The sequence below is a fragment of the Papilio xuthus genome, unplaced genomic scaffold (assembly GCF_000836235.2).
Source record: "Papilio xuthus unplaced genomic scaffold, Pxut_1.1 DF826949.1, whole genome shotgun sequence".
Taxonomy (NCBI): Eukaryota; Metazoa; Arthropoda; class Insecta; order Lepidoptera; family Papilionidae; genus Papilio; species Papilio xuthus.
The window spans coordinates 238,807-264,557 of record NW_013531700.1 but is presented as its reverse complement, the minus strand read 5'-3'; the positions used below and the strand labels follow the sequence as shown (position 1 = coordinate 264,557).

The window sequence follows — 25,751 nt, the reverse complement described above, 5'->3', positions numbered from 1 at the left end:
TCTTATATCATCATAAAAGGGGTTCAAAAATCTCGAAAATTCGAAATAAGGTGTTTATTGACAAATATAAATTTATTTAGTAATAAATATCTAGCAGACAAGGATTTGCTGTATTAAATAAAGATAATTTCTTAAATAATACTAACACATCGAGCTGTATGTACGTAAAGTCAGGAGTCTCATTGTGCAGGATCTCAGTGATCTCCGGCGGCAGGAAGCTTTGTAGCGACGCCATGCGCAGCACCGCGCCAGCCATCTTCCCCAAATCTAACATCCTCTCGTCTTTCGTCAACTTGTAGTACATGTTACCTAACTGTTGGGATAACATGCACGTTAACTAACAAGTTAATTTAAAATATTGTGTTAACTATTATCATCACGTATCATATTCATCATCTGGGGATTAACTTTGCGGCAGAAATTCTGATGATCTCTTCCAAATCAATTAAGACGTCAAGGCTATAAGGAATCTAAGGTCACAATACAATTAGTAATATCGTTGCAATCATTTCTAGAATAAATGTCTTACGTACCATCTGTAAATATTTGCCTAAATCTATCTCTAGTAATAAGTCCATAGTCAATTTTTGCATGCTTGATGATGAAAGTGAACAAATCTTCTGCACAAATATCTCCATGTTATTTTTATCCATTTTTATTGTTTTTATCATCGAGTCTATGTCACATATGTTAAATTTTCCTTGTAGAATCTGTAATTGGATAGTTAGACAAAACGTTTACAATCATGGTATAATGGTTTTACAATTGCGCCATTGATTATTTTATATAGATTTGTGCATCAACATATTATATAATAAGAGAGCTTATACAATTCTTCTTAAGTATAATACAGTTTATTTACTTACGCCCTCAAAGCTTAATGCTGAATCCATCAAACTGTTAGTGAGCGGTTCCTCAAGTTCTATTTCTTTTTGCAAATATCGCTTAACTCTGTCAGGATTCCGGAACAGTTCTTTTACGCGTAGACCATGTTCTGAAATGAATGACGAAAGCTTTACAAGGATCTTTTATAATCATTGAAATCTAGATTACGTCTAATGTTAGAGTCTGATGATAAACTTTGCAGATTTTCTACATTCCAACGAAGTTTCATTAGTCTAGAACAAATTACTAACTGGCTATATAGACAAAGTTGGGCACATCTGCGACGTCTGACAGCGTAGCGAGTAGTTTGAGCGCGTCTGGCATCGACGACGCTGTTCCCAGCAGCGAGGAGTTGGAGAACAACGGTGCAAACTGCTGCTTTATTTGTGTCAACCTGTTATCAAACAGTTTTTGTGGTAACAGCATAATTAAAACGATACCTAAAAATTAGTGTCTAAAATATCTACGTCATTGATCTGTTATAGACAGATAAAAAATAAACAGGAGATCAGACTGTTTTTTTTGATAATCCGAGCTTTTGGCTATTTGGATGTTGAAATAATCTTGTTGTTATTAACTTACTTCGATTTAGAATACGAAGGTATTTCCTCGTATTCGTCCATTGGAGAGCATTCGTTGTTGACGCTGCAAATAAAGGACTGCAGGAAAGTCATGACTCCAGCACTGGGCAGCGCGCGAGCAGGAAACTGACCTGCGTACAACATTTTGTGAATGTTTACTTGAAACTGTGCTCAACTGTCGGTTCGAAAGACTGGTACTAAAAACTATGAGTTACCGTTTATCAAATCTAAAATCGTCTATCAAATATATGATGCTATTGTGGTAATATTGTCCCAACTGAATAAACTACTTTTCTAATTCTTCTTTACTTTGATGTTAACAAACAATTTTATTGACATGCTATTAAAGGTGATTACTTGTATTAAAACTTTGTAAATACTTACACGTGGGATAATCTTGGTTGTCAACGTTGATCCTGACGATGTACAGACTCATTACGACGACAGTGCCCCATACAACGCCCGCCAGTGTTATCTGCAAAGTTAATTGCCTGTCAACAAAGTCAACAATGTACCGTACTAATCCTTTTAAAGTTTCGGTGAATCTCCTGCCACAACATTCATTTCTTCTTTAAGTTGCGACCTAATCTTTAGTAGCTATATGTAGTAAACATACAGCTCCGCCAGGTCTTCGGGAGTCCCCAGGGCTTACCTGGACCAGTTTGGGAATCAAACTTATAAGTACTTTTCAAGGAAAAAACTATGGAGTGATGTTACAGGATCGCACCAAAAATCCTTAGCCTACGTCTCTAGGTCACGGTCCAGAGTGTTTATGATGAGAATTATTTTTATGAATTTTGGTTGATCAGTGGTAACAAAATCTTACCGGATTTCTTTTCCTAATGAGATAGTCCTTCCACAGCAGCAGCCGAAGTTGTCGGCTCGCTGCCATCTTGTTACTTGTATAATTATTGCCACCATCACTGTAAACAAAATAAACACTTAATGTAGGAATATACATACATAAAATACAACGTGCTCGCATGCTTTCGCTTCAGCGCTAAAACTCATACTCGATTCTAATACTTGTTTTTTTCTTTACAAATTTTCCATTGATTTTTTCCTTTTACAATACGTTACGTACTGGCAAGTAACTTGTAACAAAGCGTTTCTCACATTTCTTTTTTGTTTATTGTGTGTACAGCAAATACGTAGAAGTGTGTTGCGATTTGTTTTTTGTCCGATTGTGATAAGGATATGAGCAAAGGGAATAAGCAAATGGTTAAGTCCACCTTATAACTTAACTAAGGTCCTCCGTAAACTTAACATAGTAATACTTTTGGTATCCAGAAATACAAGATACGATATTTTATTATCTAGAGCTATTCTACTTTTATGACTTGTAAACGTAGAGTTCCACTGCAGGAATACTTGAAATGTCTTACATGTCGTTTGCTCTGTTTTCTCAAAGAAAATGAGCGGGATGACAATTAATGTCTACAAAAGTGTTAAGACAAAGAAAACATACTGTAACCTTCAAAATGAAAGGCATAGTTTATGTTTGGTTAACATTGTAAAAACCAATGATGTTAACAGCGTTAATTGTACAATGGTTACAGTACCAGAGTGTCGAATAATATTATGAACGTAGCCAAATATTGTGATAAGTGAACGTGCGCGTATTATCAGAGTTTATCAAAGTACTACGTGTTAGTACAACATTACAAGTAACTACGAAAGGTCAGAGTACAAACATTTATAAGGAAAATATACAAAAAACGCTTTCAATCAAACTGATATAGACAAACAATCAATACTAGAAGAGTAATAAATTAAATTCTGATAGCAAATTGCGCTAATTTTAAAATACTTTTAGTAATTAAAAGAAAATCAGGATAAGGGAGTTCATGATAGATATGTAGTGCATAAATCTATTAATAAAAGTATTCCTTTCTTCCTAACATTTCCAGATTTAATGATATTTTACCTAATCTTCATAGAGTTTAATTTCAGTTGTTAAATGCATTACGATTAAATAATAATCAGTTGCAACTTCAAGAATGTTTCGTCATTTCCTGATCTCAGTAAGACGCATCTGACATTTTGTACACTACTGAGTCATTTAAAATTGAATTACTATAATTGTCGAGTCACTTTATGTTCTAGTTATGTAGTTGTAAATTAAAAAATATATAGAATTGTAAGACAAGAAAGTAAATATAATCTTTGTAAGCTTGGGTTTTTACTGTTTGTATGTACAAAAACATATTAGGGGCCTGCAAGAAAAGAGCGTACACCTTTCTTAAAGCCCGGCAACGCATCTGTAGTTCCTCTGGCGTTGCGGATGTCTATGGGCGTCGGATCAAATTTACCATAAAAACCTGTTAACCGCGTGTATATAGTCAAGGGCGCTATGACTATTTCTCTTTCCTAGTAGTCGCCATGGGTCGGTAGTCGACCGTGATAAAAGAAATTTTTAATTTTTAATTGAAAAAAGGTTTTAGCGCATCTTCTCATTTACTTTACCCGTGTCAAATTTAAAGATTTTTTTTAATAAATGATGCAAAGTTTTCGCTTATAACTTAATATCCTTTAAGTTAAAAGATTAAACTTGATCTGCTAACCTTTATAAACTTAATCTTTGTTACATCGTATCCTTGATCTTTGACAGTAATTAGTGTAAAGTTTAATAGCTTTTCAATTTATTATAATAACATAATGCTTAATGGATTGCATATTCTAAAATTACTGATATATCGCAATTTTCCTCAAATGTTATTGCAGGCAGAATGTTTTATCCTGTGACTCAGTCATCTCATTAAAAAAAAACTAGTAATAAATATAACCTATGTCATCCAGAATAGTCAAGCGTCCCAATAGTCAAAGAATTTTTCATATCGATTTAGTAGTTTCCATTCAAAATGCAAACAAACAAACAAATCTTTCCTCTTTATATTATACTATTAGTATAGACAAGAAGCAAATCGGATATATCTTATTTCTCGATCCGTGTTAATTTCAAAAATCTTATTTATGATCTTCTCGATGATTTATTTTAATTTTTTACATATGTATATTAGCATAAATAACACTGCTGTATATTTTTTTTATTTCTTATATAATATTAACTTAAATATTATGTTATTAACTTACAAAATATATATTTAAAATGTTATAACTTTGTTTAATTCAACACTTTGTATTGTTTTGTAAGGAATCATTTCTACGTGACTTTATACATACGTTCTCCGCTATTTTATAATAAATATCTTAATAAAACGTGTCATTAAGTATAATTGACTTTCTGACGTGCTTACCCACCTCGCAGTTAACTTGACTATTTTAACAACGTAACTTAGTTTAAGTTACTACAGTGAATTAACATTTTATAGTTTTGTTTTTAAAAAATTAAAAGTGGATCAGTGGGTGAGTCCTTGAATATAATTTTTAACAAATTAAGTTAACTGCGTATTTTTGCAGAGTAACTTATTTTTTTAACGGATTAAAATTTAACTAAAACAAATTACATAGGAGTTTAAAAAAATGTTACTTGCTTCCAGAATTTATGACTAAATGACAAAGTGCGGTAAAATAATATCAAAGTCATGACCACTTCTAGCATTTTCGACTCCGTCGGCGAAATTTTTGTGGCGCCCCCTTTCTTGGTGTCCGGGGAAAAATCTTCCTAACATAGGGTATCTTAGGGGGCGCCACTCTCGCCCTTTGTATTGGACTTTGACGTCCCCTTATGCACGGCACGCTTGACGGTCGTCCCACCTCGACCTACTCTAAAACCACTACAGAACAAAATATTGTAGATATAAAACATATTAAAAAAAAACATAATTAGTAGCCTATGTGTTCGTATAGACTATGTTCTATACTTATGCCGAATTTTATCGTGATCCGTTTAGCCGTTCTGGAGATAACTTCAAACAAGCATCCATAAATGTAAACATACGTATTTATAATATTAGTAAGATTGTGTAATTTATTCAGACTATTATGTAAATGACCTTGAATTATAAATTATTATATTCTAAAATTTAAACAGATTATCGCAATTTCCCTCATATTTCCTGATGCTTTTTTTTGTGGAAAGTTTAAAAGCTCTTCACAATTCAAGGTACGCATACATATATATATGTAAATACTCTTTTAAATGATGCAAAATATTTCCGTATTATATTTTTTATATTTATAGTTTGAGTTAAATGAGTTAGCGGAAAGTAACACGTCCTTAAAATATTCACGGAAAGACATATTACTATTTCTTATATAAATGACGAGTAAGATATTGCCTTCCTTATTTTTGTATGTTTGTTGTAATAAGGTCTATATGTCATAACATCACGTGAACGAGGCTAAAATATAAACGACGTGACAACGAATAACACATAATTTGTGTCATTCTTACTATCCTTCCGGTACCAACCTGTTTTTTGATTTTCGATTTACATATGTACCACTTATCCCACCTTCTTAGGGTGAAGGAATACAGTCCATCACCGTCGACTGAGGGCTACCTCCCCCCCGAGAGGGAGCTGCCTCGCCAGATGACGCAGACGGGGCCGCGGAGGAGAGCAAAAGCGTGCCCGTGGCCCCGTCGGTTGGAGGATGCGTTGGAGGAACAGAGGTTTAGTGGGTATGCCTCCGATGTGGAGAAGGGTGAAGGAATACGTCGTGATGCAACATGCAAATACCTGCGTGGAAATTCAAAGATATGTATGAAGTCAACCCGCACTGGGCCAGCGTGGTTGACTATAACCTAGTTACCCCTAGTAGGCTCCGAGCCTTTGAGATGATTATGATTACTTTCCTTCTTTCTTTAGTAATGAAATACAGCTTCTTATATTCCGATCGCATCGCTTCGTCACGACAGACACTCGCAATAAATAACTAGCAGTGCGCAGAATGTCATCCTTATCGTGTTAATATAGTACTGGTTTATATCATCTTATTAAAGCAGGCAGTAATTTCAGACAATTTGCATTAAGCCTTGAAGAAATTATTAAGCGTGAAGTAAAGTAATCTATGAGATAAATGAATCACTTCTAGTATATTGAAAAAATGTATCTTCACTTGGATACTTAAGGAAATTAAAATTTTAACTTGTTACCACAGTCGAAGACGTTAATTTCCTACCCTTTTACATGGTAAATTTTGACACAAAAAATTAGCTCGAAAACTTGTCAAAGCAAACAATGAATAGCGACATTAGATCCTAAGTGGGAAGTAAATTTAATTCTTTGACTATGCACAAACGTGATAATTCATTGCAACTGTAATCAAATTAAACTCATTGCAATTTTCGACGATTGGATTTTAATGATAGTTCGTGATGGAATTTTTCGGATGACAGCACAGCACATCCCGCGTGACTGGCAAAGCTCATACGAATTATCGTTTCGACTGTCGAAGGACAATTAACCATCTCACTCATACACTTTGAAGAAAACAAAGACAGCAATACGTGTCAATACATGTGTCTCAACAATTTCACGGTTATACCTGTCTGCACAGTTTCCAGTCATTGTAATATTCATGTGGACAGGAAGTTTGATTGTGTTTGAACCAAAATTAGTTGCTCCTAGTCTGTTCATTTTGGCATACTGTAACTGTCAACAATCAACATGAATGTTGAACGAAATGTATTAGTAATTTTAGTTTTTATAAGTATAGTTTCGAGAACAATATCTTATATACAAAATTCTCGTGTCACAATTTTCTTTCCCATACTCCTCCGAAACGGCTTGACCGATTCTCATGAAATTTTGTGAGCATATTGAGTAGGTCTGAGAATCGGCCAACATCTATCTTATAATCCCGCGCGGACGTAGTCGCGGGCGACAGCTAGTGTATTATAAAATTGAATTTATGATTTGAAAATGTTACTTTTTTTCAGTGCACAAGCAACATAATAATGAAGTTAGGCGTTTTTGCAATAAAAAAGATAATTACCTTAAGAAATAATTAAGAGTAGAGTTCGTTTTACGTCATCGTCGTTTTTTGTTTCAAGTTTTCTTACATTTTAAAATCGGTGCGTTAGTAATTCCACTCTTGTCTTATATCTGTTAAAAGAAAGACTTCAAAAAGACTTAGATTTAAAATATACCAATCGTGAGGTAAAATCTTCGACTGGGTACAGTCTAGGACATTTATTTCCTACCCATTTTCATGAAGTTTAATTCAACGCTCAATACAATTAGGTAGAAAACTTACCATAGCGACATACGTGTTCACTTTGTTGTACGATATTCGATTCTAAGTGGGAAGCGAATTAAATTCTTTAAGTATAAATTGGTGTTACCTAGTAGGATGTTAAGATGTGTTGGTTGAATCAGATTAAATAGGAGAATAGATGAATGATCCATTTATGATATTGATATTATTGTGGTTGCATTTGTTTCCGCTTTGATTATATTTCCTATATCAGTAAAGTTTTATTATCTGTAGAATTCAATGATTATTGAGGTAATATGACAAGCTAGTAATTGTCTATATCTTTTGTCTACGAAAATATAGTTTAAGAACTCGAAGTTACGAGATAATGCAAAGGTAACGTCGAATTAATATTCACTTGTACCATTCGGCGTCGAGACCCTTGGTGCGTGGGGTCCTAGCGCTTTAAAACTTTTTAAGGACATTTCCAAAAAATTAATCGACATCACATGGGACCGAAGAGCTGGCAGCTACCTCGGTCAAAGAATTAGTTTAGCTGTACATAGGGGGAACGCTGCCAGTATCTTCGGGACCTTGCCTAAAGGGACTCCTTTTATTAACATATTTTAGTTAGTTATTCGGTTTTTTTTTTAATTTTATTTTATATCATAGATTTAAGAGTTTATGTATTCATAGAAATAAGGATATAAATAAAAATACAAGATCTAATACTTTATGTCAACTAAGTTCATTAGCACAAACTATTTTTTTTTCTTTTATATTCACTTATATCAGCTTAACCCACTGGGTTACGTTTGATTTACTAATCTTAGTATCATACTAATATAAATGCGAAATTTAGATGGATAAAGGTTTGTAATCTAAACTTCCTCCAGAACAGCTAAATGGATCTCTCTATTTGACATAGATGTAGAACATAATTTGGAAGAACACAAAGGTACTAAGCTAAGCTTAACAGAGTCGCGGGCGTTATAATATTTAGTTACAAAAATAGTGTAACTAAGTCGATTTTAATTCGCTATCTTGAAGTTTTATTCAAAATTCATTGCATTAAAATAAATTTTCATATAACAATAGTATAAATGAAGAAGATTTGCGTTTATTGATAAAAAGTGATCATGCAGTACCTTCACAAGCCTTGGCAAGACAATCGATGTTGCGATCTCCGCGCTGACACGCCATGCCTCTACAATTTACTTACCTCAATAAAACATTATTAATAATCGCAAAATTAAAAGATATAACACACAGAAAGTTGTATAATCTAACGAAGAATTGATGAACATTAAAAAAAAAATTTACGTGATTTCAAATTTACAATTTTTACCCGACTTTTAAAAAATAATCTCAGTCGCTGTAACTTTTTTTAATTTTTTTCGATATTTTCAATTATATTCTAAAATAAGAAAACGTTACATATAACATTACTGCTTATTCAGTTTCTTTAAAAACATAATTGAAATCTTTGTTTTAAAAACCAGATAATAGATGGCGCGATTTCAACTATAACATCGGGATCAACAGTCGATCGGGATTTTTGTTATTTTAATTTAGGTTAGGTTATTTCTTGCAACTAAGTTTCAAGCTTTTGCTTGGATTCACGAAAATATTCGAATGGAGAAACCCACGACAACGTGATCAGAAGACCGTATCACAAACGATTAGGCTTTTGACGTTTCATATTATAATGAATCGTAATAAATATTTAACGTACACAAGAAGTTGCAGAACGTAATTAACATATTTGCGGAAATAAAGAATAATAACCAACGCGATGCGAAGATTGCATATACACTTGTGTCTGCCTGCAAGGCCACCACTCTAATGTTATAATATGTTCAGATAATATAACATTGCATCATATTTTTAATAAATCCCACAAAATTATTTAATTCCTTCCATTTTTCAGACACTTTAAATAACACTAAGTTCACTCATTCACAAAATGGCGAATTATTTAAAGCACTGAATAAACATTAAACGAAAGTTTGCGACATTAATATTTATATTAACTAATGTAATTCATTATATATTTTATAGTAATCTTAACATAAATATAGCGTCCGTGGCTTATGTGTTACGCACTTGACTTGCAATCTGCAGGCTCAGGATTCGAATCCCGCCATGTACCAATGTGGTTTTCGATTTGTACTTTTATACGACGTTTTTACGGTGAAGGAAAAACATCGTAATGCGACCTGCGATATGCGAAGAAATTCAAAGATAAGTGTGAAGTCAACCCGCACTGGGCCAGGGAGGTTGACTAGGGCCTAGTCACCTGTGACCTTGAGTAGGCTCCGAGTTCGTCTGTGGGGACGTATAGTAAGCTGATCTTGATATTTAATTTAAATTCAAATTAAAATAAAAACTCTAGGTTTAACAAAGTATAAAAATCTAAACCTCATTATAATTATAATAGCATGAGAAGTTAATGCGGCCAAAGTTTAGTTGTCCCATCACACCGTCAGACTTAATTGTTTTGTTTTCTCGAACGAAACCGGTCTTTTGCTTTGTTTTCTTTTATTTTTAAATTAAATTACTACCACAGTAACGAAGTTATTAATAAAGGTCCGGACACACAGACTGATGCAAATATTAGAGCCGATTTATTTCAATCAAGAGCAAGCATTAAAAGACGTGAATAGTAAAATTCAACCTCGTTTCGATCGTGTAAAGTTCAAATTTGCGAATATAAATCTGCTCCCCGCCACCGTCAGTGTAAACGTACCCTAATTTCATTGTTTGTTATTTTGTACCTTATTTTATTAACTAACAAACACTTTTCAATGTAACTGAAATAAAAAATATCTGACTTAAAATTTCTTTAATGCAAACTCCTCTATACAATTCTAAATATTTAACGGTAGTACATTTAGGATATGAGGATATAGAAGTCAGTCATTGTTATATTATTATATACAAGATTCAAGGGAATATAAATAAACAACAGAGAGCAATGTTTATTTATACCTTGTTTACTTTATCAATGTTTGAAATACTATGCGTGCACGATAACATAAGACTTTCTATAGCTTTGTGATTGTTTTGTATTGATACTTTTTAATATTGATTAGAATATTAACACATGTTAAAGGTAAAAAGGAACTTCTTATTATCACTGCAAGAATCTTAAAAATCAACCTTGATTAATAATGGATAGATATCTTACTAATGTTATAAATGTTTAGATGGATGGATGGATGTTTGCAGATTTCTCTAGAACGGCTCAACGGATCTCGATGAAATTTGACATACATATAGAGCATAGTCTGGAAGAACATATAGGTTACTAATTATATTTTTTTTTTAATTCTGCGCGGACTTAGTTGCAGGTGGCCGTTAGTGTTGTATAAAATATAAACGGAAACTGACCGCCAACATTCACTAGTCGGAGAGACACCTTAAGAATGTTCAATGTTTCTAAGGAAACCTTACGTAAACGTAACAAACTCCTGCACACAAAGTCCTTAACTTAATGTTACGGGAGTCCCTTAATGTAAACTTAGTACGAGAAATTTGTAGTAAGCTACTATCTAAACACTTACGACTGACGTCGGCAGTGAGACTTAAAAAATTGAATAACGATAATCTAAAAATAGACAATTTGTTTTGTTGTTTACATACATAATTTCAGAAGAAAAGAGATATATTAATTTAAGTATGACGAAAGTACTCGAGCGAGTTAAGAGGCAGTCATTTGTCCTTGCTCTTACGTATTGCAAGAGATACATACTAGGACGAGAGAGCGAAACACTCTGACGACATCAGAATAACCAACTGAATGTCAACTTTTAATGAATTTGAATAAGTTGTACAAACTTTACTATGATGAATGGATGTTTGTTTGAAGATATCTCCGGAACGGGTCAACGGTTCTTGATGAAATTTGGCATATGTGTAGAACATAGTCGGGAAGAACACATAAGCAACTTATTTAGTTTTTCTAATTCCGCGCGAACGGAATTGCGAGCGACAGCTAGCAAATTGACAAATTCTTAAGGAAATTAGGAACAGTTTAATATGAGAACATTATGACTTTATCGATTTAGTGTTACCGAAAATGAGACAGTGTATTGACTCAACACTAGTCAACTTGTCGACGTTAATGTCCCCTCACTATTCATTCTGACACTGGACTTTGTAACGTAAGAACGGCATTCGCGCCAAGTGATTCTAATACTGTCTTAAAAGTATTATATGAATATCCTTGACATCCGGTTTATAGCAGAAAACATCTGTTCTCTCTCATTAAAAACGTTTCATGCATAACATCGTTAATGATCCTTGCAATAATTAGTTGTAAGTAACGTAAATAATTGAATAATGGAGGAAAACAATTTAAATTAATATATATCATAGAGAATAAATAGTAAACTATTTTAAAGATGCATTTAATGTGTTGGTGTTGATAAAGTTAACTGATTTTAAAGGTTCAGATTTGCGTAACAATGTGTGTATTTAAACTAGACCATATAACTAATATTTCAAAAATTTACAAACGCCCGCATCTCTGTCAGAATTAATTTAAAACTGTATTACCATATGGTTAAGTTAAATAAGTAATGTAATCGTAAACATCGTATTTGGCAACAACATGCCATTTTAGTCCATAAGTCTACGGCTGGTGGAATAGAAAACTTAAGATAAAGCGACCTATGGGGACTATCACCGACGCCCATGGATATCTGCAACACTATTTTCTTTACATTATCTTTCGCCAGCGATTCTGACTGCTCAGAATTAAAAAAAAATTAGTAGCCTATGTGTTCTTTCCGAATGTTCTACATCTGTGCCAAATTTTTCATGTAGCCGTTCTGAAGATACCTTCTTAAAACATCCATCCATCCATCTAAACATTCACATCTATGTATATAAAAGAAAGTCGTGTTAGTTACACTATTTATAACTAAAGAACAGCTTTACCGATATGCCTGAAAATTATTGAGGAGATAGCTTAAAGCCAGGAGACGGACATAGGATATATATTCATTTTTTTCGAATTTATGCCTTGAAGAGTTGCTTTTTATTTAACTTACTAATATTATAAATGCGAATGTTTAGATGGATGTGATGTGGATGGATGGATGGGTGGGCTACACTAATTAAGATTTTAAATTATCCACGCGGACGGAATCGAGGGCGACAGCTAGTTTATAATATTAGTAAGATAAGATTAAATATACAAAGCCTATAATTATAGGGTAATATGATGTATTTTGTAATGTAATACTGTAGAACAACAACGTATTCGTTGTTGTATAAAAACACATCAGTCCAGTGATTTTGTGATAGAAATATACATTTTTATATAACCACTTAATTACGTAGTTTAGCGCCAGTAGCCTAGTGGTTAAGAGTACATCACAATCTATGACTTGAACCAGGAGCTGCACGTGGCAGGACATATCAAAATAAACAGGCTTAGATGGGCTGGCCACGTGGAGCGGATGGATGAAGCCAGAGTCCCTAAGAGTGTTATGGCGAGTAATCCCGAAGGTCGTCAAAGTCGACGGAGACCAAAGCTCCGATGGATAAACGGCGTAAATAAAGACACAAAAAAGTGGGCATAGCAAATTGGAAGTCCGTGGCCAGAGATAGACCGAGGTGGAAAAAGTTGTGGGACCAAGCCAAGGCTCACAAAGGGCTGTAGAGCTTGAAGAAGAAGAAGAACATCACAATCTAGATCAACGAGTTCGAATCTACAACTCTTATCGTGAACCATATCCAAGGCCTATATCCTATAAGGCAAAATACAGGAAATATTACTACATTGTTAAAAAGATATGTTTTCTTTGATAGACAATGAACTAAGGAATTCATCTTTATTCTATATTTAAGTTTCGTCTATCAATATGTCTTATAATAACAATTCTATACAATTTAATTACATTAGTTGATAATACTCGTGTAAAAAAACCGGTCCTCAAAGCCGCGTCATTGTAAAGTTTAAGGTCCAAATGTAAATCTTTGACCTGGTTTTATCAAACTGCGATACAATTTTAGACCTGTTTTAGTTATTTAAAGGATTTCTTGTTTTGATACTGCAATACTGAGTTATCTGACAGCATGCTAAAATTGTTCGACAAAACTTAATGTAAAGATTTAGAAATATTTTGTTACCCTGACATGTAAACCAGTCTAAATTCGCATTGAACATTGGCTGCCACTCACAAGCGTTAGTAATTCAAACAGTCCCTTAGTGTTGATTATACGTACAAAATATACTACAAAACACCCTGGTTGGTGTAAAAGACTTCATAATAGAATGAAATAAATCGTACTTAAAGCTGCAAGTAACTTTGAAACAGTAGTGTGAATGTTACTTGAACTTGAGGTTACTATAAAATACAAGATAACATTGAATATTTTGAATAATTAAATAGTCTGTGAAAATTATAATTATGTAAAATTGTCACTGTAATAGTGTCAGCTGTGAAACTGGTTGAAGAGGTCGCGGCTCCATTGTGTCATATGACACGTCACGTTCGATACGACATTGTGAAACTGAATCTACTTAACTCTTCATGGAGATTGGATTCATACTGGTAGATAAACACCATGACGTAGGCGAATATTAAAATGGCCAATATTCATAGTATAGTATAGTCCTTAGTGAATCTTAATAATGGAAGTAAACTGTGAAACAGATTGTTTTATTAAAAAAGAAAAAGCAAATACAAAAAATATTTAAAAAAAATCGTTATAAGAAGTAGAAGAAAGTGTCGATAAATAAGATAGCAAAACAAAAATAAGAATCAATTGTCATTTTCCAAGCAAAAAATTAAATAGCAGAATAAAAAAAACTAAATCTACCTTTATAGACAGAATGTTGCAAATGTTACGAAAGAAATTATGCAACGCTGCATACATTGATTGCCGTGTGAATATCACAATATAACAATTCACGAACGACCCACCAATGTACGACACACTCACAAAAATATTGAAAATTTTTCGATATCTGTTTAATGACTATTTGGTAAATAATTGAATTCATACTTTTATCATTCATAATAAAGCATGAAAATAATTAAATTTCCCGTTCTCCCCTATTTTTCATAACTATGACTAACTACGTTACTATCTAATTTATTGCAAACTAGTTAGCGCCTGCGACTCCGTCCGCGCGGAATTAAAAAAAAACACAAATAGTAGCGTCTGTATTCTTCCAGACTATATGTATACCAAATTTAATCGAGACCCGTTGAGTCCATCTAAACATTCGCATTTATAATATTAGTAAGATGGTCGCTAGATGAGAAAAAGGGTCTTGACAGACGGACGGACGGGCAACAAAGTGATCCTATAAAGGTTCCATATTTTCCTATGAGGTACGGAACCCTAAAAAGATAAAATTAAATATACTCTATAATGTATAAGAGAATCACGATGCTAAAATATCCAGTATTCTTTATATATTTCACACTAAACGTGCTTCAACAAACAGTATTTGCAAGCAATGCTGATGTCAATATTGCACTTGACATGACTTGCTTTTCAATGTTGACACGCGTTAATAATGTTGGCTCCTAACTTATGATAACTATTTCGAAATATATTTTCATAGCTAATGTCTTTTGACTCCTGACCTATATTCTGTGTTTCAGGAGCTTTTGCCTAATGAATATTTTAAATTTTATTGCCCAAAAAAAATTATCTTCATTGTGTAGGTTTTTACGAAAAAAAGTGGAAAAATTAACTTTCTAATGTTGTCGCGAGTCTCAGTTGATATTCGTAGTGAAGTTATTAAGAAAATATGAGTAACACATTCTCCAGTACCTACAGCTAAATACCATTATAAATTTAAATCTGACAATATTTGTTTGGTTTATGTCGTGATAATACGAAGTCATGGTTCTTTGAAGCTATGAATATGTTCATTGACTCGGCTTACTTGTTTTTACAGCGTATAGCAATAGTTTCTTAGAAACTATTCCACAATACTGCATAAAAATTGACTCTGGTAAACTCTTGATAAAAAATAAGAAATCTCTGTTAAATAAGCCAAGACGATATTTGTCAGATTAAAAAGTATAATGTCAGATTAAGACGCAACTTATTTTGTAAGTTCGTACAGCAACGAATTCATGGCAGAAAATTATTATGGTTGAGCTAAACATCTCTAAATAAACTTTTAGGGGCTGAAATCATGCATTTGAAATATATGTTCACGGCTTTGTTCCATTTTTATAGATAAAAAAGTTTTAGTCAACTTTATTGTTCATAGTCAAGCTACAGTTTTACTGCGACGTAATTTAATATTACTTATTATGTACCGTCAGCTTTATTTTATCCTGACAATAGCGTGCTGTCTCGGAATATCCTGCGAGCTGTTACAACAGGACCTGTTCTTTCCTGCGCTTCGTAAAGGTAACTGACCGGTCTACCAGCTAACGAAATAAAAACAAAAAGCTTTTACAAAAAGTAGCAGAAAGCGGGCAAATTTGAGGACTTTTAAAGGTTATGAACTTATATATAAATATGTTAGTAATCTGTTTATTTAAACGAAGTATTTTATGTTTCTGGCTGCAAATAGAAAAAAGGAAAAAAAATTAAAATGTCAATAATTGAAATTCATTCATAATTGCAATAGAAACTCGAGGTGTAACCTTGTCGTTAATTATAACCTACTGGATGTAACTTCATCTTGTACTCGGATAAAGATTTAAAAGATACGTGACTTTATAACAAACAAACCAAAATCGTAAAAACGTGTGTACGTGTTGACTGACGAATGCAATTTTATGTTAATTATCAACCCACATGTTGTAGATTAAATAATTAAAATTCTTAAATACTAAAATATTTCCTGAGTCTTAAGATTGTTATATGAACCCTAAACGTATCAATATAATAAAACTAGGTGTCGCCCGTGAGCATTCTCGCGCGGATTTAAAAAAAAACTTAATTAATATCCTATGTGATCTTCCAGACCATTTTCTACGACTATCCCAAAGATACTTTATAACAAACATCCATACAAACATTCGAATTTATAATATTAGTAAATTAACAGTTTAATTATAGGAATACAGTTTCCAAATAAAAATATCTCGTGTAAGATTTAAATCCTTATTCCTAACATCTTCATGATAATTAAATTTATGTATTTATAGTTTTAGAACATAATAAATAACCAGTGCACAATAATTCGGTATATTATTGCATTGAAGTGAGTTGTGACGCAGTGACGCAAGCGGCGATGTTTATCCTATCGGTTTGCACGGCGGATATCTTGCGACACGCGACACCGTATCGTATCCGTCGCAATCGCTATTCACTAATACAATATCACTTATTCAACATTTATAGATCTTACTAATATTATAAATGCGAATGTTTAGATGGATGGATGTTTGTTTGAAGTTATCTCAAGGATGGATGAACGGATCTCGATAAAATTTGACATTCATATAGACTAAAGTCTGGAAGAACACATAGGCTATTAGGAGTCGCAGGCGGTTTTAGGAATAAGAACTCGTGCTGAACTATGATATGACGACATCTTTGGCACCAGACACTAATATTTTAACCAGTTAAATTCTGGAGAAGATACATTTAGCGCATTGCCAAAGTAAAAACAAATTATATTAAATTTATTAAAGATAACTAAAATTAAAACAGTTGTGTAATTCTTAAATTATCTTAATTTTATATTGTAGGAAAATCTCTTCTGTAATTTGCGGAAAAATGTCGGAAATAAATTAATTAAAATAAATACAAGATACGAATTCAACTGAAGGTCAAAGTCATTATTCGTGAGATAAAATAATAAGATATTTGTATTGTGTAAGTATTTTATTTGATGTTCAAGTTTTATTAGTAACTATTTATAAACTTATTATTAACAATTTGTAACCAATTATCTATTATCGAAGCGTCATTATGTCAATTTCCAAGAAATTTATTAACACCACGATGTGACATATATTAAAAGAATGTAAAGCCCACTACACACCTTCACCTTTTTTTTCAGAGGGGAATGCTTTATGCATACTCCGTGCCCCGGGTGGGACGCGGTAGTTATGTGGGATACTCTTCAGGATGGGAAGCATACCCACTAAACCCCTCTGTTCCTACGCATCATGGCGAGGCCACGGACATGCTTACGCTGTAGTCCGCGACCTCGCCTGCGTCAGTTGCCGAAGCAGCTCCCACTATGTTGGAACGCCTACCTTCAGCCTCAGGCGTTGGATCCCCCCCGTATTCAGCGCCCTAGGGCTGTTGCTGGGGGTTGAGGGTGGCGATATACACACCTTCACCCTTTAAAACTGAAGGTGTATTGCGGGATTTATAGACCATTCGAAATATTTGAAGAAACGTTAGAGTTGTCATAAACTTTCGAACCCTTAACGTACAAACTTCAAATACAGTTAAGTTGGATTAAACGATTATTATTTTATTCAAAGGTCTCTGTGATGTGTACAAATTCGGACACCCTGTATTCTATATATTACGTAGTTTTAATAAGAAATTTTCCATGAGGTATGAATTTTCTTCAATTACAGTGCATTCGCAGTTGTTAATACGGCTTACTAATAGTTGCAATTACTCGTGACGTCAATATGCATGCGGTTGTTACCGACTTACTGTAATTCTCAAATTGTACCATTACATCGGTGAACATATTTCTTCACGGCAAATTATATCAAATCATACAAACATCAGAACCAAAATGGTGGCTACTATATTATTGTAAAGTGGTTTTTTTTTGACAAAATATTAGTAGATTTTTTGTTAATTCACTAATATTTCTTATACCATTCCAACTAAGCTCTATGCTTGTGCTAGGACATGGTTTACAATAGTCGTATGGCGGGATTCGAACCCCCGACCTCGTTATCGGAAACCCGTACCCTTAAACTATTGGCTAATGACGTTTTGATAAACTGTTTTATTTTTAACCGACAAAAAATGGCGGTTCTTATTTAGTTTTTTGTCTAATTTCTTACCTTAGAACTTCGCTCCTTGTAAATCATTTTTTTTAGTTAAGTAATTTATTGTTTACAGCTTTACATCGGTTTGACGGACACTAATGCTGAGAGTACTTTAAAAATTTATTTTCTTTAGGCAAGGATTGAACTTTATATCTGGCAGCTATTAGATAAACTAACTATTACGTTATGTGTTCTATTATATGTAAATAAGCGCGTACAGCATCGGCAAAACACTAAAGCGTGTTGAAGATAGCATCAAAGAGCATTTGCCTCAGTGCGTGACTGTCTCTCACAAATCTACCTACAGAATTATAATGCGACCTAAATAAATAACTTAACTGAATTTACTTTAAAGTTATAATTAATCTATGTTTGTTTTTAGTTGACCGAAGGTTTTAAATTTGAAACAAAATTCCCTAAAGACAAAAGATCAACTTGTCTCACAATGTTTTTGTAGTACTAATCGTGTGTATATTACTAATTAATTAAAAATATTATATAATTATATTATTACATAATGTACTAAACGCGTGTGAAACGATTATGTATTAAAAAAAAAACAATTAAGCCTTATTAAATTAAAAAATAAGGAAAAGGTTTAAATTATTTTAATTTGAAACAGATAAAGTTCAGTTTCCAGTTTTGCGCGAATCAAGAATTCATAAGTACTTGTAGAATTTGTTCAGCTGTACCGGAATATTAATTTATACATTTTATTATCAACCTAATTTAAATACAATTAATTGTATTTCGAGATAATTAACTCTAGGCCTAAGAAAAGAGGGATGAATTACTTAAAAGATATAACGGAAGACAGATCGTTTTGGTGGACAAAAACTTGGTTCATGTTACCTCTTAAATCTAATAGGCAAACAGGTAAATAAATACGGAAGCTTAAGAAAAATAATGAATTATTTTACTTATTTATTTACTTGTTTGCCTAAATATTATAATTTTGTATATAACGTCAGTATGTAAACATAATGTTCATTGGGCTAATGTATCTTACGTTATTCTTATGTATTATACTTATATATGTAGACATAAAACACGTCTTATAAAGTACACAAGCGAACAAACACAAATGTTATAACAACTACTCGTTTTTGAATAATATTTTAATATCTTTCGATTCATTAATATTTTTTCAACAAAGTTTTATTTATAATATTTTATTTATATGATTCAATCAAATAAAATCCAAAATATTATACAATAGTTTAATCAATAATTTTTTTAACACGTTATAAATATGATATAAAGTTATGTACAGAAATAAATAATAACATACATGCAATTCAGAAATAAACTATGCTCGTTTGAAAGACTTCAACGATGTTGTACAAATATAATTATGTTTAAATCCAATATAAATGAATGATAAGTCAAAAATGTACTCGTATTTAAATGAGTATATTTTGTATGTGAACTGCTTTAAGCGCTTATTTCCACACTTTTAAAATATTTTGTCCATTCTATTCCATTAATGACACATAAAACAAAATTTGGTCTTATCACCGATCCCAAAATTAATTATGCATTACGAAAAAAAGTAGGTATTTGAGGTGCGAGGACCATTCGGTGCGTTCCATTGAAGATCGCACTGCATGGATCCCAGGATGTTGTTGGCCAACAAGGGGAGTTTAGTGAATAGTATTATAACATAACCCTATCTTACTCCCAAAAGGCAGGGTATCATTCGAAGATTTCCTCCCCTCTCTAGACACCAAAAAAGGTATTTGAGAAGCGGACGCGAGGCCTACACTACGGAATAATCCAAATAATCACAAAGTCAAAATTATTTAAGGCATAACTATATCATTAAGCATGTCTTTAGAAAAACGGTCCTGGTCGTTCGGAATTCGTTTTTACTATATTGAAAATTAACGTGAAACATTAATGATAGGAATCGTTTTAAGCGGGAACATGCTTATACTAGTCGTATAAAGGGAATGATAATATTGAATCTTCGTGTAATTTTGCAAGTGGGAATTCACATTCGATATATTATCATGTTTTCAAAAAGCTGTACAATTTAATAGATAAGGTTTCGTTATCTGTATGAGAAATGTAAAAAAATATTGCTGAGAAGCTTTATCAGAGCTTTTCGCGGTAGATATTAATATCTTTCGCTGTTTAGACATCTAAAGAATAAAAGCTTTTAGAGAATATTATATATTATAATTGTAACGTAACACACAGTCGAAACTGGACAGTATAGAAACAGCAGATATTTTGAAATCTGTAAATGCAACTACCTGTTTATCTTATATCTAAAATTAAAAGAATAATTTCTTGTCTTCTAACTCGTATATCTCGTATAATGTCAAGGAATAATTAAAAACATTTATAGAATTATTAAATTGTGTAATATTAATTAAGCCAGCTCCAAATTATAAGAACTTTTATTTGACAAAACTTACAACAATGAACGTCTTTTGAAAGGCGGCTGTTTTCACTTCACTGTGCACAATATTATAATTTTCAATGATATTATTTTAAAATACAAACTCGCGTAACATTTAATAGTAAAAGGTCGTACACGTCCACGACCCTCGGCCTGTGCGCACCGACTGACACACGACACTGCAACAACACAAGATGAACCGTCGCGCCGGGCGCCGGTTGCGCACGCGCAGGTTTCAAATTTGGAATTATAAATATGACGTCACACGGCGGCGGAAGATTTCTCGCCAATCGTGGTTTTATTGTTTAATACCAGTTCTTTTGGTTGAGAGGAAACCATTATAGTTACCATCCATTTGCCCATCCGATTAAAACAGTCACCTAGAAGTAACGTAAAGATTTACCTGTAGTTACCTAGTTAGTAACCTGTAATAAAAACTTCCGATGAGTTGATTTGTATAACTAAGTTTTATGACAATCCCTATAGATCCTCATAAACGATTTTTTACTACTAGCCGCCCTAGATCTAGATCTAGGCTAACATAAGTAAGACCGATGATAGTTTTTACGACAACAACGTTAAAACCAAGCGAAAGCAGAGGACAAATGCCCCATATGAAATCTGTAAACTTAGTCTACTCCCTTAGGTTGTAGACAATAAAATGATAGATATTTTATACAAGTGTATCGACAGTGGAAACGTACGTTTATAATAATCGTGTAAACATAATTTGGAAAAAACGCTATTAGTGTAGTTATAGAATTTTTTTATCATACTTAAAATCTGCACAAATACGTCAGGGTTTTTAATTATATTTTTCGGACCTTTGATTGTTAACTCCGTCTTATCCGGTTTAAAATGCATATTTCGGACACAAAAAAAAAAATTAGCATGAAATTTGCATTCTAACTAAGATTTTTATAATTTTTTTTCATAATTACGCAAATTATTAAAGGGTACAAAGAGCGCAGAATTGTACAATGCTGTATTTAAGATATATTTCCTCACTTACAGTTGTTAAGCGGTCGATAAATTATTCCCTAAGTGTATATTAATTATAAAATCTACACTCTGAGTGTGGCAGTGGATGTTACACACGTGTTATACGGTTGGTTAATTATTCTTCTTTTAGAAGATGTAAAGCGCATCATTGACTAGCAATTAACCTTGAAGTTACGATATTATAAATAACTAGCTGTTGCCTGTGACTCCGTCCGTTCAAAATTAAAAAAAAAAACCGAATTAGTAGCATATGTGCTCTTCCAGATTATGTTTTACATCTGTACTAAATTCAGCGAGATCCATGAAGCAGTTCTGTAGAATCCTTGTAAGAAACATTCATATATCCAAACATTCGCATTAATATTAGTAAGATTACTAAACTAAACAGGTAAAATGTCAAAATTATATTTAGAAACAAAATATTAAATAATACTGCGATGCAATTTAATATAAATTATTAACTAACTACATTGATTCCTTAGCGATACAGATTACATTTAAATTATTATTAAAATCTTTGTTTAAATTTCTATGAACATAAAAATGTTTGAAAGAAGCCTCGTCGTTTTAATTTTGCATACTAAGGAGTTGTGTCATATAAAAATATTGAAAACACATTTGTTTTGTTATCTTAATTATGTTTTATTCCATCATAAATATTGCATAATCTGAACCGTGATTTATAAAATAAGGTCAATAGTAAAACCATGAAATACCAATAAAATGTGTCAAATGATTTAAACGCATGGTGCGAGGCATTTGGAACTTTGAACATCAAATATTTTAACTGCGTCAGATCGATGAAAGAAATGAATATCAAGCGAAAAGTAATCGTTTTTCTTTTTTTTTTAATTTACAAACCAACTTATGGCATATTTCCTGTTATAATATTTTGACAATTTTTAACACACGTGTTTTTAGTATAACTAACTTATAATAGTTATGTTTAGTAGGAGCCCATGTTGTTTCCAATTGAATGGAAATTAATAATAAAAATTGGTTTATTTTCGTATGTTTTTTCCTAATCTACGGGAAATGCGCACAGTTTAGTATTTGTACAGTGACATGTCCTTGAAATTCAATGCTCTATGGACCTTTCATTTGGATGTACAGTCAATGCCCTTCGCGGTGTTCCACTTACAGGAAAATTATCTAGTACTTTGAAACGAGACGAAATCAAGCCCGTGTCCAAAATAAACTATTAGATAGCAGTGCGTTACGCGTATGAAAGCATCATAGTAAAATCTACAAGTCGGGTATTCAGCGAGCTTTTTCATAGACATATTTAAAAGCTGCGTCTTGTTTCTGCGTCATCGTCCCAATGCTTGCGAAACGCGAAAACTCGCTATTGAGATGTAATGTCACCATATTCCCCGATAGTACCTACATATTGTACACTGCTATTTGAATGGGAAGGCTTGGTTTATTGTTAACTTTACATCAATGAATTTGATTGTATGATACATGTTCGGAGTTACAGACTTCACGATGACACTACAAAAATGACACCATGTCACCATCTACTCTGCCGTCAGTAGCATCATGTACTGTAAGAACACACGAATAGACATATACAATTTTTTTTAAACATATAATATACTGTATTACTGTTTTTGTGAGGACTATTTCGACGTAATATTTGACCATTACCGGCGTATATTAATTATTTTATATACACGTTAGTCATTATTTAACTTGACCTTGAATTATATAAAAATTCACAATTATGTAAATTAATTTAGTGTATAAATGTTGCTATTAATTTTTTAATAGACTTTTTCTAAATTTGTTTAGATAAATATTTGCACTGTTTAACCGCAGAACAAACTAACATAAGTAGATGTTAAGCTATATTTTAAGTATGAAATCGAATACTGTTTCCTTTCGTAACATTAGGAACTTGAAAAACACCTTAAAAATAATCGTGTGATACCTCATCCGCCATATTAGTTAAGCTGTTTAAGCTAAAGGTGACAAATAATGTGACATAATGTAATCAAGACAGTCGGGTAAAATGGTCTGACAAGGATACAAGCAAGTTCACATTTCATTGAACTAACTCATCTTGATACGATAACAAAAATTTGTTAAAATATGCGCATAATTAAGAGGTCTATCAATTATTTCTATTGACCCCAGCGAAATGCTGAGGTGAGCTGGTTTCCAATGGGGCCAGGGACCACGCTGCCTTGACCTTGACTGACCTAACTCTAATCTTGCGTAAAAAAGCTAATTATTATGTTAGTTTACGCGTTTTTAAGCTTTTATGTTAACTGTGAACCAGTGATTTCGATAGTTAAGTTAAGTTTTAAGAATTTATTACTAATATTATAAATGCGATTGCTTAGATGAATGGATGGATGGATGTTTGTTTGAAAATATCTCCGGAACGGCTCAACGCATCTTGCTGAAATTTGACATAGATGTAGAAAATAGTCTGGAAGAACACATAGGCTTCTTATTTTTTTTAATACCGCGCAGACATAGTGTTTTTAATAAACCGTTATGAGAAAAAAAATTGTGATTTTTTGAAAGCCATTTTGTGTATTTTCCTTCCTGAATTTTTGACGTGAAAAAATCTAATAAAAAAATTGCAAATGATTGAGATAGAAAACAATTGTTACTTTATTTCTTCCTAAATGTTATCAATAACAGTTTATACTTATCTTAATATATTTTGAGCTTATGTAAAGTAAATAAGGAAGTATAATGTCAACAAAGTGTAATCCATTGAACTTTTATACTCTCTTACTTTGAGTCGACTGAAGTGGCACTCACAGACGTATTGTTATCCCTTACTTTCTCCTGGAAAAAACAGAGACAACAATATATGTCAATAAAACAGGCGATATATTTTATATCTCGCATCAACCTGTAACTGTGTCAGTATGAACTGACAAGAATATAAATATCAAAAAATATATTTTTATTCTTGTCATATTTATGCAAAATATATAAAACATAGTTTACGTCGTATTATATTTAATATAATTTAAATGTTTTTCATAAGTTCCGTATTTCTGGGTAGAATATGTGCAGTAATAGCTCCGTTTGTTTTATGGCTAGTGAGATTATAAACTGACAATACAATATGACGGTGACATTATCAGATACGGTAGGTAAAATTGTAACCTCTGCCTACACTTGTTGATGTTATTGATAGATAATTATATCTATATTATTAGTTCGAATCCTCACCACCGCTACAAACCAAATGCGCCAATATGGCGGAAATCAATTAGGCACATAACATCCCGGCTTATAGCCTATCCATATAAAAAGTTCAGTGATACTAATATTATACTCGTTCATTAACGTAAGAAATAATTCCATGGATTATAGCAATTAAGACTCAGTTTCCGGAAGAGACGATGCTCAAGTAACCGTAAAACAAGCAGTTTTACGATATTCAGTATTCATTCGCACAGCGCGGCCTCAAACTATTGTTCTTTATATGTTTATTTAGGTGTTACTTACTTCTGACTATATAATTAATTGTTTGATTATTTAGTATCAATTGCCAAGTTAACGTCATTTACATGTTACGTATTTATCTCCAATATGTATTTTATATTGACGTTATTTAAATAGACATAAAATAAGAGTTTAATTAGTTTTTATTGTTAACTAAATATTTATTATTATATCCAATTTTGTCATCATTAAAATTCAGACTGTATAGGGCAACGTTGATTATTTATCTGCCGTTTAACGTATATCAACAAATTGCACGCTTTGCGAATTTATGATTCAAAATATTTGAGGTTTGCACGTAGCTGCTGTTAATGGCCAAACCTTTGTTTTGTTGTGACGGAC

The 25,751-nt window shown here is 32.6% G+C and overlaps 1 protein-coding gene across 1 annotated transcript in view; it reads right to left on the bottom strand.

Annotated features, from left to right (window-relative positions):
• The window catches only part of ldd (lipid droplet defective), a 44,026-nt gene extending 22,916 nt beyond the window's left edge, over positions 1–21,110 (bottom strand). Inside the window, exons 1-8 of the mRNA XM_013316111.1 lie at positions 20,950–21,110; positions 2,293–2,389; positions 1,851–1,941; positions 1,468–1,597; positions 1,137–1,279; positions 867–994; positions 534–710; positions 147–313 (exon numbers count right to left, since the gene is read on the bottom strand). Of these exons, the coding sequence (XP_013171565.1) occupies positions 147–313; positions 534–710; positions 867–994; positions 1,137–1,279; positions 1,468–1,597; positions 1,851–1,941; positions 2,293–2,358 (902 nt within the window). The 5' untranslated portion in view covers positions 2,359–2,389; positions 20,950–21,110. The remainder of the gene's footprint in view (positions 1–146; positions 314–533; positions 711–866; positions 995–1,136; positions 1,280–1,467; positions 1,598–1,850; positions 1,942–2,292; positions 2,390–20,949) is intronic.
• Positions 21,111–25,751: the final 4,641 nt, after the last annotated feature.